The sequence below is a fragment of the Gopherus evgoodei genome, chromosome 3 (genome assembly GCF_007399415.2).
Source record: "Gopherus evgoodei ecotype Sinaloan lineage chromosome 3, rGopEvg1_v1.p, whole genome shotgun sequence".
Taxonomy (NCBI): Eukaryota; Metazoa; Chordata; order Testudines; family Testudinidae; genus Gopherus; species Gopherus evgoodei.
The window spans coordinates 220,135,508-220,149,518 of NC_044324.1; the positions used below are offsets into that span (position 1 = coordinate 220,135,508).

The window sequence follows — 14,011 nt, forward strand, 5'->3', positions numbered from 1 at the left end:
GAATTCATTTGCAACCTGCAATTAACTAGAAAGAATGGACTCCCAGAAAGAGTCTGGACATTTAGAAAATAAAGCTTCATTCTCCTGTGTTGCACATGTTTACTCGTTGGATAGTGTGTTACATTTAGCTAACTCAGTGATGTTTTGTTTCAAATCTACATTGGCAGTCACTGCAAACAGACTGGAAACCTGCCTCTAAAATACAGGATGAGCAAAATCCTTTTAGGGAGTTAAAAAAAAATCCCTGACTCTGCAAAATTGAATTTGCATTCTTTCAAAAGCATCTGTTTCTCCACCTTAGTATGTTTGAGAGTGACGCAGTGAGTAAACCTGGTCTGATAGTTAAAATGTTGCAGGGCTTCTTCCTTATACGGTGTGAGCCAAATCATTTAGAGGCACTTGTAGCTCCTATAGATTGTAATATGACTATGCAATTAACACGATAGATCTGGGCTTAAGCAAATCGAACCATTTATTATACATGTCTACAAAAGGTTGGGCTTTGTAATATGAAGTTATATATAAATTAATAACATGCTATAATACACATGTTCTTTACACAGAAATTCTGGGGCTGCCCCTCTTATATCTTGGAACCGCATGCTGCAATCCCAGGGTGCAGCATTCCAGCAAAATCAGTACCAAGGACTAGGTGGACCAATGAATTACCCCCACAGACCTGATGATCGAATGGATAGGGGAAGACAGGTAAAAAAAGCACTGTGTGATTGTACATTGTTTTCTTCTGGGTCACTTGTGCAGTATCTGTTTTATGGGAAAAGGGAAAATACTCACCGCAAATAATTCTGCAAGTAAAATCTTCTGTTTCATTTTAAAGCTTAAGATGGTTCTGTTTTAGGGGTTTGTCTTTAGCACCTCCTCATAGGTGAACTGAAGGATATAGCAAACCCACACATTTAAAGCATCTATCGTTAATTTTTTTTTCTTTTTGCTGAAAGATACTGATTTGACTTAGCCTGGAAACTATTGCCCTATTAGACGCTAATAGCCAAAGATGTACAGGTGTACGCATGTGTGTAGCTAGCTACTCTTGGAAGAATTTGATTTTCATTGGTAACTGTCAGTAACTGTTGATTTCACTCTAGCCACACAAACAGATGAATAAAATATTTCCATCAATGATGATCAAAACTTACAGCTAGGCAAAGAAAAAATGCTGCTGGAGAACTTTTGGGAGTTTGATTCAAAGGATATTTACCTGGTATATTTTTGACACGTAGTGATGACGATTAATATTAACAGTTATAAAACTTTAATTTTTTTAATATAAAATCTGTCATTAAGTTGTCTGAGCTCCCCATAATTTACTTCAACTGTGAACATTTAAATTGATAAAAATAGGAGGGCTTAAATATCAGTGTTATCTGTTGAAATTATAAGTAAGCAAACATTAGAGAGTTCATATTCAAACCTTAGGTGGTCTTGCCATCATTTTAAAAGTACAATATATATGTATTAAACATCCAAAAACAAGAGCATATCGTTCTCTGCACACATTCTCCTCTAGTTTCCCAATAAATTGGTAACACATCAGGATGCACAGTTGTACTAGAAACCTTGGGTACAGAAACTGTGTGGCATAGCACAGTAGTAAAACACGCGATTGATGTCCTGATTACACTTTAGGCAGCTATTTGAGTATGAGGCAGATGCTGTCTTTTGGAAACCAGAGCTTGTAGTGCTCAACAGGCAGGCAGGCTACCAAGTAGCAGCTGGAGAAGCAGTAAGAATTATCTCCCTTTTACCTGCTGGGTACCCATGTTGTTTTCCAACATGATGTGTAAGCAAAGGTGTGAGCCATTAATAAGAATGTAAGTATACCTTTGTCTTATTTTCGTAGGGTCTGGCCCAGAAATACTACTAGTGACTAGCTCCCAAGGAGGGGAACAGTTTTCTCTTTTTAGTGTCTTCTGCTGCCCACCAGGCACTAAAATGCTGTGCGTGGTGCCCTTCCCCCTCCCACCCCCCATCCCCATGTGGCTGAAAGTTTGAAAATACTTTCCTTTTTATCTTTGTTCATTTTTAAAGCAGTTTCTCATACTCTCCCCCGCTCCCAACTGTAGAAGGATCTAGTTATTATCAGAAGGATAAGTTCTGGCCTTTACCACACATGCTGGGTAACTACCCAAGCCTCTTAGTGATGAATCAGTTGCATTAAATCTGCCTGCCTTCAGTTTTACTCTGTTGTAACTTCATTGAATTCAGTGTTATGCCAGTGTAAAACGAGTAATACAACGATGAGTCAATATCCGTATCTGCTTTGCTAGGGTAATTGCTTGGATACAAACTTATATTTCATGTCTAATGAGAAAATTATGCACTTAATTCTGAAAATTCCGTTTGGTTAGCCTACAAGCCTATTCAATATGCAATATTGTTGTAGTCATGTCAATCCCAGGATATTAGAGAGACAAGGTGGGTGAGGTAATATCTTTTATTGGATCAACTTCTGTGTGCTAACCACTTACGCTAAACACCTGCTTGATTCTGTATTTAGCCATGACACTCTAAGTACCTTCCCTAGCCCTGAAGAAGAGCTCTGTAGCTCAAAAGTTTCTCTCTCTCACCGACAGAAGTTGGTCCAATAAAAGATACTATCTCACCCTCCTTATCTCTCTAATAAGCCTATTCAGAGCATTAAACCGTTGTCATTTAGTGCTTGCTAGTGTGAATTTCCTGCTGTGGCTTTTTCTCCCCATCATGTTTCCCTTCTCTGTTACAGTGGATCATTTTTACTTGAATGCTCTATAAATGAGTTGATGATTTGTAATGTGGCTGTTTAAAGCAACTTACGAAAACACCCCCCCCCCCCACACACACACACACCAGCATAATATACATTTGTGGCAGTCTCTGGTAGTCGTGTTTACATAGCTCATTTAAATAGCCCTATTTCAAGAAGATGTAATTTTTGTAATGGACTTTTCAAATGTGGCATCAACCAAAGTGTGTGACAACAATGAAGCTGCTTTGGCCATCTCTGCTCTAGGGAAATTCTTGATAAATTTCCCACCGTTACCAAGGCTGAATCAGTGATAGGAGCCCGGGGGAGGCAGCTTGTCAGCTGCCAACACTATTTCCATCCTCACGTCTCTAGTTTTGCAGGATTACGTGATGCTGAAACATCTGCAGCCAGCAGATGAACTGCCTTAGTGCTCCTAACGCTACACTCATTCAGAAGAACCTGTATTAGCAACAGTGAGATCTTTCTCTGAACTAGAGACCTTTCTGAAAAAGCTTTAAAGATCAGTTTGGTAATGTCTTTAGTTCAAGCTGCTTCTCTGGTTTGGAGTATGACAGGGAAGAATAGGCTTATCAGGTATAGGCCTGTTAGCAAAGTTTAAAACACTCAGGTGTGGCTTTTAAACCCTAGTGTAGACAAACCATTTTTTAACACTATTTGGCCTGTGTAGAGGAGATCAGATTCCGTGGGTGCTAGCCTGGGGCACTGACTGGGCTGTCACTTCTTTTAACATAGTGTGATTCTATCTACAATGATTGATTGGCTAAACCATACTAGAACCTTCTTAATCTACACCACACTTCTTAAATACAATGGTTGAATTTTGCTAAAAGATATGTATTGTCAGGGTGAGTTCTGGAAAGCTTTAATGGAATTACTTAAAATGGATTTTCACCCAGAAGCTTGAAAACCAAGAATAAATGCGTAATTGCACCAGTCCACAATATGAGCTGTTGTGATAAGTAAAAAAGGAATGAAGTATTCTCAGGGCTTGGGAAGTAGGGGGAGAGCACTGAAACCAAACTGGAAAATTGGATACTCATCCTCCCTCTGCAGTCCCAAACTCTGCTCCACAACCCTAGAATCACCAGATATTTCTGCTAAACAGATCAGTGAGCACTGGAATAGTTCATTGTTGACATTAAAATTATAGTCACTATACATAAGGGTTAACAGTCCACTGAGAAAAGTAGAGATGGTGCTTCTCAGAAAAAATGTTTGTATTGTAGACTCAAGAAAGGAGCCCTGCATCAGTTCACAAAGAAAACCTTCCATATGTCATCTTAAGAGCTCAAAACAGGATATTTTATGAAAACTAGTATTGATGGAGCTAGCAGAGAAGTCTGGCATGGTGCACTCTGACAGACCAAATTATTATACGCCAATAGATTATTTAAATCTTTCCTTGTCCCCTCACAATTCTAGCAGATTGTTCCCCTGTTGCACTAGATAGAAGCCACATTAGACAGCAGACTTACTGAATTTCTGATATTCAAGTCTAGTGTCATAAATGCAGGACTTATCTTCTGCTTGATCCTGCAGTGAAGTTCAGTCCAGGCAGTGACGGCGTTCCTGGTCATATTCTAATATGTGATAGTAGTAGGGGAGATACAACTTCAAGCCAAGAAGGCTTACTTTTTTAGAAGTATCCTTATGTCAACTTCCCTTCTGTGTAACCCCTTTTTAAGACGGTTGCTTTTGTCTAATTTTTGTAATTAAGCCTTCTTTTATTTTTTTTTTAATGAGGTTTTAGTTCACATTATGGTCTTGGGGCGAGTAAATACTGATGTTACATTATAAGCCACATTAGAGTTTTAGGAGTGCAAAACAGTGTCTGAAACTGGTGTTATCTATAAATGTCGAAGCTTTAAAGCCCTGAAAAAGGCTTAAAACGAAAGTGGACACACTTTTTATAGTAGCATAAGTAATTATCAGCTCCCTTCACCCCTAAATCCTTTGCAACGGCATGGCCCGCAGGGGTTAATACATATGCTACCACGGAGTGCTCACAGAACTGATGTGACTGTCTTTGGTGCAGATCACTGTTGTAGCAGACTTTTGTAAATATACCTTACAAACACAGCAGAAGTGTAAAGAATAAAATGCATTGTATTGCAGACATACTTATCTTAATAGTTAGCCTATAATATAGGAATTAAACATTAGGAATAATTCTTTCCTGTGCAACTCTGTATCAGAGTCTAATTGTATGATCATATACAATGTTTCTTGCAAAAAAAAAAAATATATATATATTCTCTCTCTCTCTCTCTCTCTCTCTCTCTCTCTCTCTCTCTCTCTCTCTCTCTCTCTCTCTCTCTCTCTCTCTCTCTCTGGTGCACCATTTTATTCTACTAAGAGACTTCTAAAGGAATGCACTCAACATGATTTTTGTTTAAATTGATTTTATTTTTTAAACAAAAGCTTCCTGTTAGAGCACGTTTTTAAACCACTTACTCATCAATCTCTTTTAAATGAAGGGATGGATGGTGTGGAGCTCTGTTTAGAAAGGGCTTGGGGGCTGCGCAAGAATAACACCACCAGGCTTGGATGAGCCGCTCCTTTTGCATTTGTTTGCCTGCTGCCCTTTGGAGTCAGTTTAGCTGCAGCTCTTACTCCTAATCACCCTCTGGAAAAGTCTGGGGAAAGAGCTGTCACCATCTCTCCCAGAGAAGTGACAGACGGTATATACCTAGTGTGTCACATCACCAGAATAAACTGAAAATAGAGGATTGTAACTTTCCTTTGGCCTCTTATGGTAAAGTTTGGGATTATTAGTCACCAAATTTTCAGTTTGGAGGGAGATTCAAGTTGACTGTCTCTCTAAATCCCCTCAAATAAACTTATCACCGTGAATCTAATGTATTGGGTGTGGCAACTAAATTAAATACAAATGTATATCTAAAATGGTAACCATTTTCCTTGAAGTCTTCTGTACTTTCAGTACTCAGTCTGTTGACATGCATTGATATCATGTCACCTAGTATTTTAAATGCTACTTAAAATGGAACTGATGCCTACAAGAAGCCAGCACAACAGAAATGCATCCAACAAGAAAAGTCTCATGTATCTGTAAAAACATATGGTTTTTGCTTTGGCAGAAGATCAGCTGTCTACAACTAAAATATACAGACTTGGACTTGTATTTCAAAACATTGTATAAATTAACCATAATGAGAAGGTTAAGATGACACCTAGGTGTCAAAGCGCACCCTTACTGTGCATGCTGAAGGTATTCTACTTTCCACTATTAGTCCGTGTAAAATGTGCGTGCGCACGTGTGTCTATATATACAGAATTGCAGAGCCACATTTTCTTCATGGATTTACAAAGTTTGCTTTTCAAATCCTGCTCTTGTTTTCATTTTGCATCTTTTAAATTCCACTATCACTGGAAGCAAAAGGTTAGCAGGTACTTCCGCAGCTCAAATCACCCTCAATGCTGCCTTTTGGCTTTCTCGTTTAGGATTATTAAATCTTTTCCAACACACATGGAAGTGTGAGGTTGGTGTTGTACAGAATTCATTCCTTGTGTAGGAGCTGAAGTGTGTGTATTCAGGAGAGCATTTGTAAACACTATTAAGAGATGTTTAGCTCTTTCTTTGGTCTCTTTCGGTGTAACTGCTTTATTGTTTCAGTTTTGCATGGAGTCTGAAGCTAGGCTAACTTGTTTGCTGTGACAGTAATCCAGAAAATAAACCCTTGCTTTTGTTTGCAGGGATATGGCCCTGGGAGGCCCTACCCTTTGCCACCTCCCGCTGGAAGATACAACTGGAATTAGACTCTTGAAATCTTCCGTCATCAAAATCTGTTTTTACAATAGTTGTGGAAAAATGAGGCATCTTTAAGAAACGTACTAGTAGTTTTTAAACTGCAATATGTGTTTTAACTGTGTATATTTCTTACTGATAAGATTTGATTTTTTGGGGGGGGGTGAAGGGTTTTTATGTTGCTTTGAAACAGTGTACTGGAGAAGACATGTAAAGCACTTACTAATGTGCTTGAGAGAGACATTTCATGAAGTAGGAGAACTGTTCTGCCTGTATACTAGCATATGCCTGTCAATTGCAAATCAAAACATCCTTTAATTCACAACATAAGAGCCCCAAAATAGATACTGATTTTTAAAGAATGCCTAGAAATAGGGTTTTATTAGCTGTGAAGGTAGGCACAGTGGGCAGTCTAAGAAACACAACATGTAAAGACACGCTTTTGTCCGTATTCTTTTTAACAACACTTCATTGATGTATTTCTCTCTCGAATTTGATTTCTGGACTTCTAAGTAAACACGTTTCAACTTTTACAACTTTTGTCTGTTGTGTTCTTGTTCTTATATGCCTTTTACCTCATAGAATATGAAATTAACAGATATTTTACAGAATCACGTTTTCAAACAAAGGTTAACAAACCGTTAGCTAGCTAGTAAATGGGTGCATTTTTTAGTAATTTTCAAAGGGTTTTGCATTCAGTGTATTGAATATTGAAATATTATCTTTTTACTTGACTGCCCTATGAAGTGGCTTTTGAAAATGTGCATTGGTATTAAGTGGCTTATGACTCTTTCCTCTGGAATATTTGTGTAATTTTTATCTAAATGCAGATGCACACTTTTATTTGGTATTAATAACTTGGAAAATCCTCCTCTATAAACATCCATATTTTTCAAAGTCTCCAAACCTTTTAGTTTGCCCATAAAAAGTAAACAATTCTCTGCTCCTAACATACACCGTGCATCAGGTTAAGTAAACTATTTAAAAATGGATGCAATATCGCTAAGTATCCCATTTTATATTTTTCTTTAATATGTACATGTTCATATGCATAACTGTAGCCTTTTTCTATGCAAGTATTTTTTTAACTCTTACACAAGGTTATAAGAAAAAGTCTCTCCTGGACCATCTAATATAGGCAGTTTAGCTGTGTCCTCCTTCAAGGGCGTAAATGTTAATACTCAAATATAAGGAAAAAGACCAGACTAACGTAACCTTGAAAGGACAAAATCCTGTACCTAGATTCATTTGCATGTGATTGGGGATGGAGCAGAATACTACTTGTGATTAAAAGAGTAGTCATATTGTTAGAAACTGATGTATACCATCAGATTGCAATGGCCTATAGTGCATTACATTAAAATGTTGTGTGGGTATAAACATTTGCTATTGAACAGAACAGGAGCAGCAGTGAAACTCAATTTTCAGACACATAGGCATTCTCAAAGCACAACCTCGTGTATGGGTGTTTTTAATATCAAATCTAAAGAAAATGTCTGTTTCTGTTTATCCTTTTCAAATATGACTGACAGCTGAAGTGTTATAGAATAAACCACCTGCAAATGGAAACTGAATGCACCTTTGTACCTGGGCTTCGCATCTTTCACAACTAGTGTACGTGTCGGGAATTTCTGGTGTTTGTAGCAAATAAGTGCAATTGCATGTACACTTATTGTCTATTTGCTTGTTCTGTGCATTGCATCTTCTCCGTAACCCCTTCAGACAAGTGTCATTGTTTCTTGCAAAGCAGAAATATATAATTTGATGGTGCAATTGGAGTATTGGTGTGACTTTCAGAAGGTCATTTTTGGGCATGGCCTTACAATTGCATAAACACATGGCCAGTTGTCTCCAAGCATCAAAATTGCAAGTGCAGTAATTGTGTGTGCATAGTTAGATGTGCAATTGCACACAGGCTGGGTTTGGCCAAGGTTCCAGTCTGTGACAGTCCATTCTTTAATAAGGATTTCAGGAGAGGGATGTAACTCAGATTTATTCCTGCACAAATCAGTTTCACTTAGAGAAAAAGAATTCCCTCCACTGCAGGAATTACTGGCTGAAATTCCATAGACTAGCTGTGTAGTGCATGAGGTCCTAGGATCTGAATAGTCCCTTCTCCTCTGGCAACCTGCTAATGCAATAGTCTGGTTAAAGAAAAAGCCTCCCAGGTTAGCAGGACAAACTCTGGTGAGGGAAGAGGGGTTTGGAGAGCTGGTTTTAGCACCGATTCAGGGCAGGAATCTTTCAGGATCTACTTGGCCCTGAGGGAATGTTTCGAACAGATAGGAACATGTTTACACACCCTCCAACCAAAGCGACTGCTGTGTCCATGGCTTAAAAAAAAAAAAAGTCCTTTCACGGAGGAGGGAGGGGATTTCCTTTTCTCTGCGAGCGGCTGCTTACAATGGCTCATAACCCTGGGCCAGTCCTGACATTAAAACCGCACCTTCCTCCCTGCATTTGGCTGAGCTGGTCTAGTTTCTAGCTTTTTGCTCCCATCCTGGGGAGCGGGCCGCTAACGGCTGTGGGAGTGGGGAGAAAGGCTCGGGCTAGAAGTCGATGGAGCCCCTGGGATGGATCTTGAGGTTGCCAGCAGCAGGCAGGAGGTTGAGGGGACTCAGGCTGGATGGGAGCAGGGAGCCGTGAGAACTGGGCTTTGGAGAAACGAAGGGCGGTTCGGTGCCACCTCATTTGAACAGCCCCTGGAGCTGTAGTGGGGACGCAGTATGGCCAAGGGCTGCTGGTCAACTCCCCTCCCTCAATGCTCCTCGGGCCCGTTTCTCACCCCCGCTTCCATGAATACACCGAAAAGGGGAGCAGGTCCATACCGGTGCGCTGAAAGGCAGACGACGCTTTTCTATGAATTCTCCGTCCGGATCCTCCCAAGACACGCACTGGGGGCAGCCCTTTGCAAAGCCGCCTTCAGAAACCACAGTGACTACCCCAGAGCCACTGAAGTCATCGGGAAAAGCTCCCCTGCACTCCCAGCGGGGCCGGATGGGGCTAGTGTAAACCGCCGTTTTGGTTTAAACGGAGCTTGATGGGGGAAGGCTCCGCTGCGGGGCTCCCGGGACCTGCCTAGCTCCCTGCCTTCCTCTAAAAACCGTTTGCTGCCATTTATTTCCGCAAATGACCTGTTCTGGGGGAAGCTCTCTGCGGGAACAGCCTGGGGGCAATGCTCGCTGGGACCCCCCCCCAGGGAGCCAGCGCCGATCGCCTTTGCAGGATGAAAACTCTCGGTGCCTGCTGGAAATCGCATCCTCTCCTCGCCCAGCCGGTGGGAGTCCTGCCACGGAGCTCACAGTCCTCTGGCTTCCACCTGATGCCACGGTGGGGCCTGTCTGTGGTTAAAAAAAGTCCTTTAAAGTAGAGACTAGGCAGGACCAGTCCCTGGGAGCCGAGAGGGCTGGGGGGCACTTTCCTTTCCTCTGCAGCCAGCTACTCTCGATCGATCATAACCGCTTGGCCAGGCCTGGCAGCAGCCGGGTCCCCCTTGCCTGGCTGGACACAGCACGTAGCAACTAACCAATGTGTGGCCTGCGGGCACCCACGCGCGCTAGGACATACCTCGTGGGGGGTAAGGCCACGGCCGTGATGGACCCAAATCTCCCCGTGACTTCCTTACAGGAGGGGTAGAGCACAGGGCGTAAGAGCCGGCTGCGTCCCTCCCAAAGGAAAACAGAGACCAGGGGGAATTAGCAATTGAGCAAAACGTCCGATCTCCAAATCCAGCTTTGGCTTTGCCCTCTAGTCAGTCCCACCTGGGGCTTCTCTCGCTCCCACATCGAGCTGCATTTCGGCCCGCGGGCGAGCGCTTCCGCCCGTGGTGGCCGGGCATCGCCTCTCTAACACGCGTGGTTAAAGCCCCCCAGCCCGGCGCGAGGAGGGACTCGCAGCAGAGAGCCAGGTACGTCGCTCTGCCCTGGCCCCGAGCGCGCAGGGCGCAGCCGAGACAAAAGAGGGCGGGCGGGTGGGTGGCACCCCGGGGTCTTGTCTGTTTCACGCGCACCTGCCCGCTCGCCGCGTGAACTTGCAGGCTCTTTCCAGAGCTCAGCTGGAGCCAGTGAGCCCCTCTCTGAGCCGGCCGGAGCCCAAGAAAGCCTCTGACCCCCGCTGGGCCCCCTAAACTTCCAGGGGGGCTTTGTGCCGCTTGGCCCCTTTCCCACTTGGCTCCTCCTCTCTGGCTAACGAGCTGCACCCAGGCCGCGCGTTTGGACTCGGACTAAGGGTCTGGGAAGCCCCAGTGCAAAAGGAATCCCGCTGGCGCCGGATCAGACAACGCAGCTTAAAGGCCGGGAAGGGGGAAGCTCCCTGCCCCCGACCAGGGGGTTGCTAACTTTTAGGCAGCCGCGTTACCCGTACGTTACAAGGTGGGTGAGGTCATTCATTGGGCCAATTTCTCCAGGCTCCGCACAAGAGCCCTGTGCGAGCTGGAAAGCTTGTCTCTTCCGCCAGCAGAAGTTGGGCCAATTAAAAAAATATTACTTCGCCCACCTTTGTCTCTGCTAGAAAGTACACACAGCCCTGATTCGATCGTATACATTTCAGGGATGATAGACAGACACAGTCTACTCAATCTGTCTATCTAAGCACCGAATCAGAATATGCGGCGTGTGTGCATGCATATACACAAACCCATAACTGACGTTTGTACCTAACCCTATTTCCCCTCTGTGATATGTAGAGAAAAGGTTATCGCTTTATATTTATATTTCCTTCTTATTTCACTGGAAGCTGCAAGCGAAACATAATGCGTAATCACCCCATAGCATGGTGACGACAGATTGTTTGTTTGTTTCTGCCGTCTCTTTTCTCCGTTATAGTAAAGTCCCGCCGTTTCTAGTCTACCCGGGAAATGTTGTAAAAGGTCACAATCTCCTAAAGGTTTCAATCTGCTCCCTTTCTCCACCGCATTTCTTTATGTAAAAAAAGATTTTTGTTCCAAGAGGGAAAAAATCAGGCTTGCAAAATGAACGGATTATATGTCTGTATCTACCTAATCTATTTCCCCAGACATTTTTTAAAAATGCATCTTCCTTGTCAAATAAATCATAAGTATCTTACATTGAAATAGTACCATCAGATATTAAAGAAAAAATTCTGAAATGAATGTTCTGTCCCGGAAGCGCATAGTAAGTACATTGATCAAAATAACAAGCATTTTCCATATCCTTTCACTGCACTCCCAAGCATACACCTTTATGTTATTTGCAAATCCTTCGTTGGTATCCAGTTGTATGTATAGATATATATATTTTCAGAGATCATTCTATGGGTCTATAGTACGGGCCATTTATTCCTCAGTTTGATTTTTTGCGTACCTCCAGAGGAATCCAAAAATTACTTCTTTTTTAAATAATCGCAATCAAATCACAAAATAACTTGTTCTAAATGTTTAAAAGTATCCGTTTGGCCGAACACTCATTTAGGACGTTATATCCAAATTATTTAAAGGGGAGGGAGCGCGAAGCAGATTATAAAATCTCTTAGCTATAAAATTTAGACCAAAAATATTTAAGAGAAAAAAAGCAGCTGATAAAAATGCAGTTAAAATATTACATCAAAAATATGTAAGCCAAACCACCACCTCCCCTCCGCGCCCCCAAATATCCAAGGCGATTCAAAATAGACCAAAAACATTCAGTAAAAACATCATAAGCTATAAAATCTCTCATGCTGAGGTTCTCTCTCTTCGGTGGAGAATGGATTTCACTGATTTGTTCTGATAATTTATAAAGCACACCTTTGGTACTGATATTCCATTTATTTGCATTAATTAAATAACAAATTGCTCTGAGTGTATTTAACTCCAGGCATGATTTATTTAATTAAATCATTCTGCAACTTGAGTTTTCACATCGAACACCCAAAACATACTAGTGTGTAAATAAACAGAAGATCAAATAAAACCCCTAAATAGACCTACCTAACATAAAGTAACAGAATCGCCTTCACTTCTTAGAGAGAAAAAAAATATTTATGGTTCTCTGAAGTGACAGTTAAAGATCAGTTAGGAACAAAATTTGCTAATATTACGAGGCAAAAACGTCTTTTGTACAATTAAAACAATTTTTTTGTGAGCAACCGCGATTTCTTATATTATAAAAAATTGCTGAAAGTCTATGGTTTATTCAGTTTCTTTGCATTCTTTTTCTTTTCTTTTTTTGTAGTCGGGAAGAGACGTGAGGAAGAAAACACGTTGTTGTAATTTATTTTCCTTGATTTTTTAATTGTCTAGAGCCGGCATAATATTTCGCATTCTACCTAACCGATGTCATGTTCAGGGTTTGGCTGCTGTGCATTTCAGGTTCCTGATCTTTTTTCATTTCCCCCTCGTTCCTAGCTGGCAATACTTCAGTGCTTTCTACTAACAATATTTAGCTTCGGGTAAAATTCTACTGCGATACCAAGAGCAGGTCACACATTTTGGAGGAATTTTTCTGAGTTTCTTTATTTCATCAGGTCTAATGTAACTTTCACCGTTGGGACGGGTCACATATTACACGTAGTGAGAGGGTGGTTGGTTTGTCAACATACATCCAAGTTCTTATTAAATAATAATAATAATAACAACAATAAAAACTTTTTTTTAAATCTGAGCATCAAAGTTCAAAAGCTCTTCTGTAAAAATATCCTCAGCGGGTATAATACAAGTCTTTTTTTTCCAGCTGATTGTTACCGTCGCTTTTCTTTCCCTGTCACCTAAATGGCAGTAACTGTTCTCAGCTAACATTGCTGTCTGCTCATCGACCTTGAGTTACAATTCAATTTACTTTCAATCAAATAATAATGAAATTGCACTTAAGGGGCACCCTTATAAAATTAATTCTACCAGATAAGTTGCACTTCAAACGCTTTATTGTTCGCTTTCAATTGGTTTAGAAGATAGAGACACCAACCGACTGGGGGTTTGTATTTTTGAACTAGCCTAAAAAAAAAAAAATCGGAGACTTTACGGTGGGAAACACTAACTCTTGTCAATCTGCTGCGTCAGCTTTTACTGTGGTTACTGGTGCATCACACCAGAGTCGAAGGCAGACGCTCAGGGGGGAAGTCCTCACCTGCACCAGGGCAGTGGCCTAGAGCAACGAGGGTTTTTTTGTGGGGTTCTTTTAGTTCTGTCTCCCCCTCCCCCGGCCCCTACATGGGCGAGACTTCGGATCAGCCTTTCAGCGCCACCGAAGAAGTCGGCGCCGGCTCGCACACGCTCTGCCGCCGCGTTGGCAGCTCGGAGTCAGAGACCCGGTTGCAATTCGAGTCTTTAGAAAAAGGAATCATCATGATAATACTTAATGATTAATCGTAGAAAATAAACTCGACCACGACAACGAGAGCGGAGGAAGGCGCTCAGATCTTTCCCTCCAGGGGCGGCCTCGCAGGGAAGAAAGCCGCAGGCGCCAGCGCTGTTGGGGTGGGTGGCGGCGGGGGGTGCGCCTGGCCCGCTCCCCAGGCAGTCCCAGGCCGGCCCCCCTGCCGCG

The 14,011-nt window shown here is 42.0% G+C and overlaps 1 protein-coding gene across 1 annotated transcript in view; it reads left to right on the top strand.

Moving 5' to 3' along the window:
* The window catches only part of XRN2 (5'-3' exoribonuclease 2), an 86,389-nt gene extending 79,320 nt beyond the window's left edge, over positions 1-7,069 (top strand). Inside the window, exons 29-30 of the mRNA XM_030558127.1 lie at positions 564-708; positions 6,482-7,069. Of these exons, the coding sequence (XP_030413987.1) occupies positions 564-708; positions 6,482-6,544 (208 nt within the window). The 3' untranslated portion in view covers positions 6,545-7,069. The remainder of the gene's footprint in view (positions 1-563; positions 709-6,481) is intronic.
* The last annotated feature ends 6,942 nt before the right edge of the window (positions 7,070-14,011 follow it).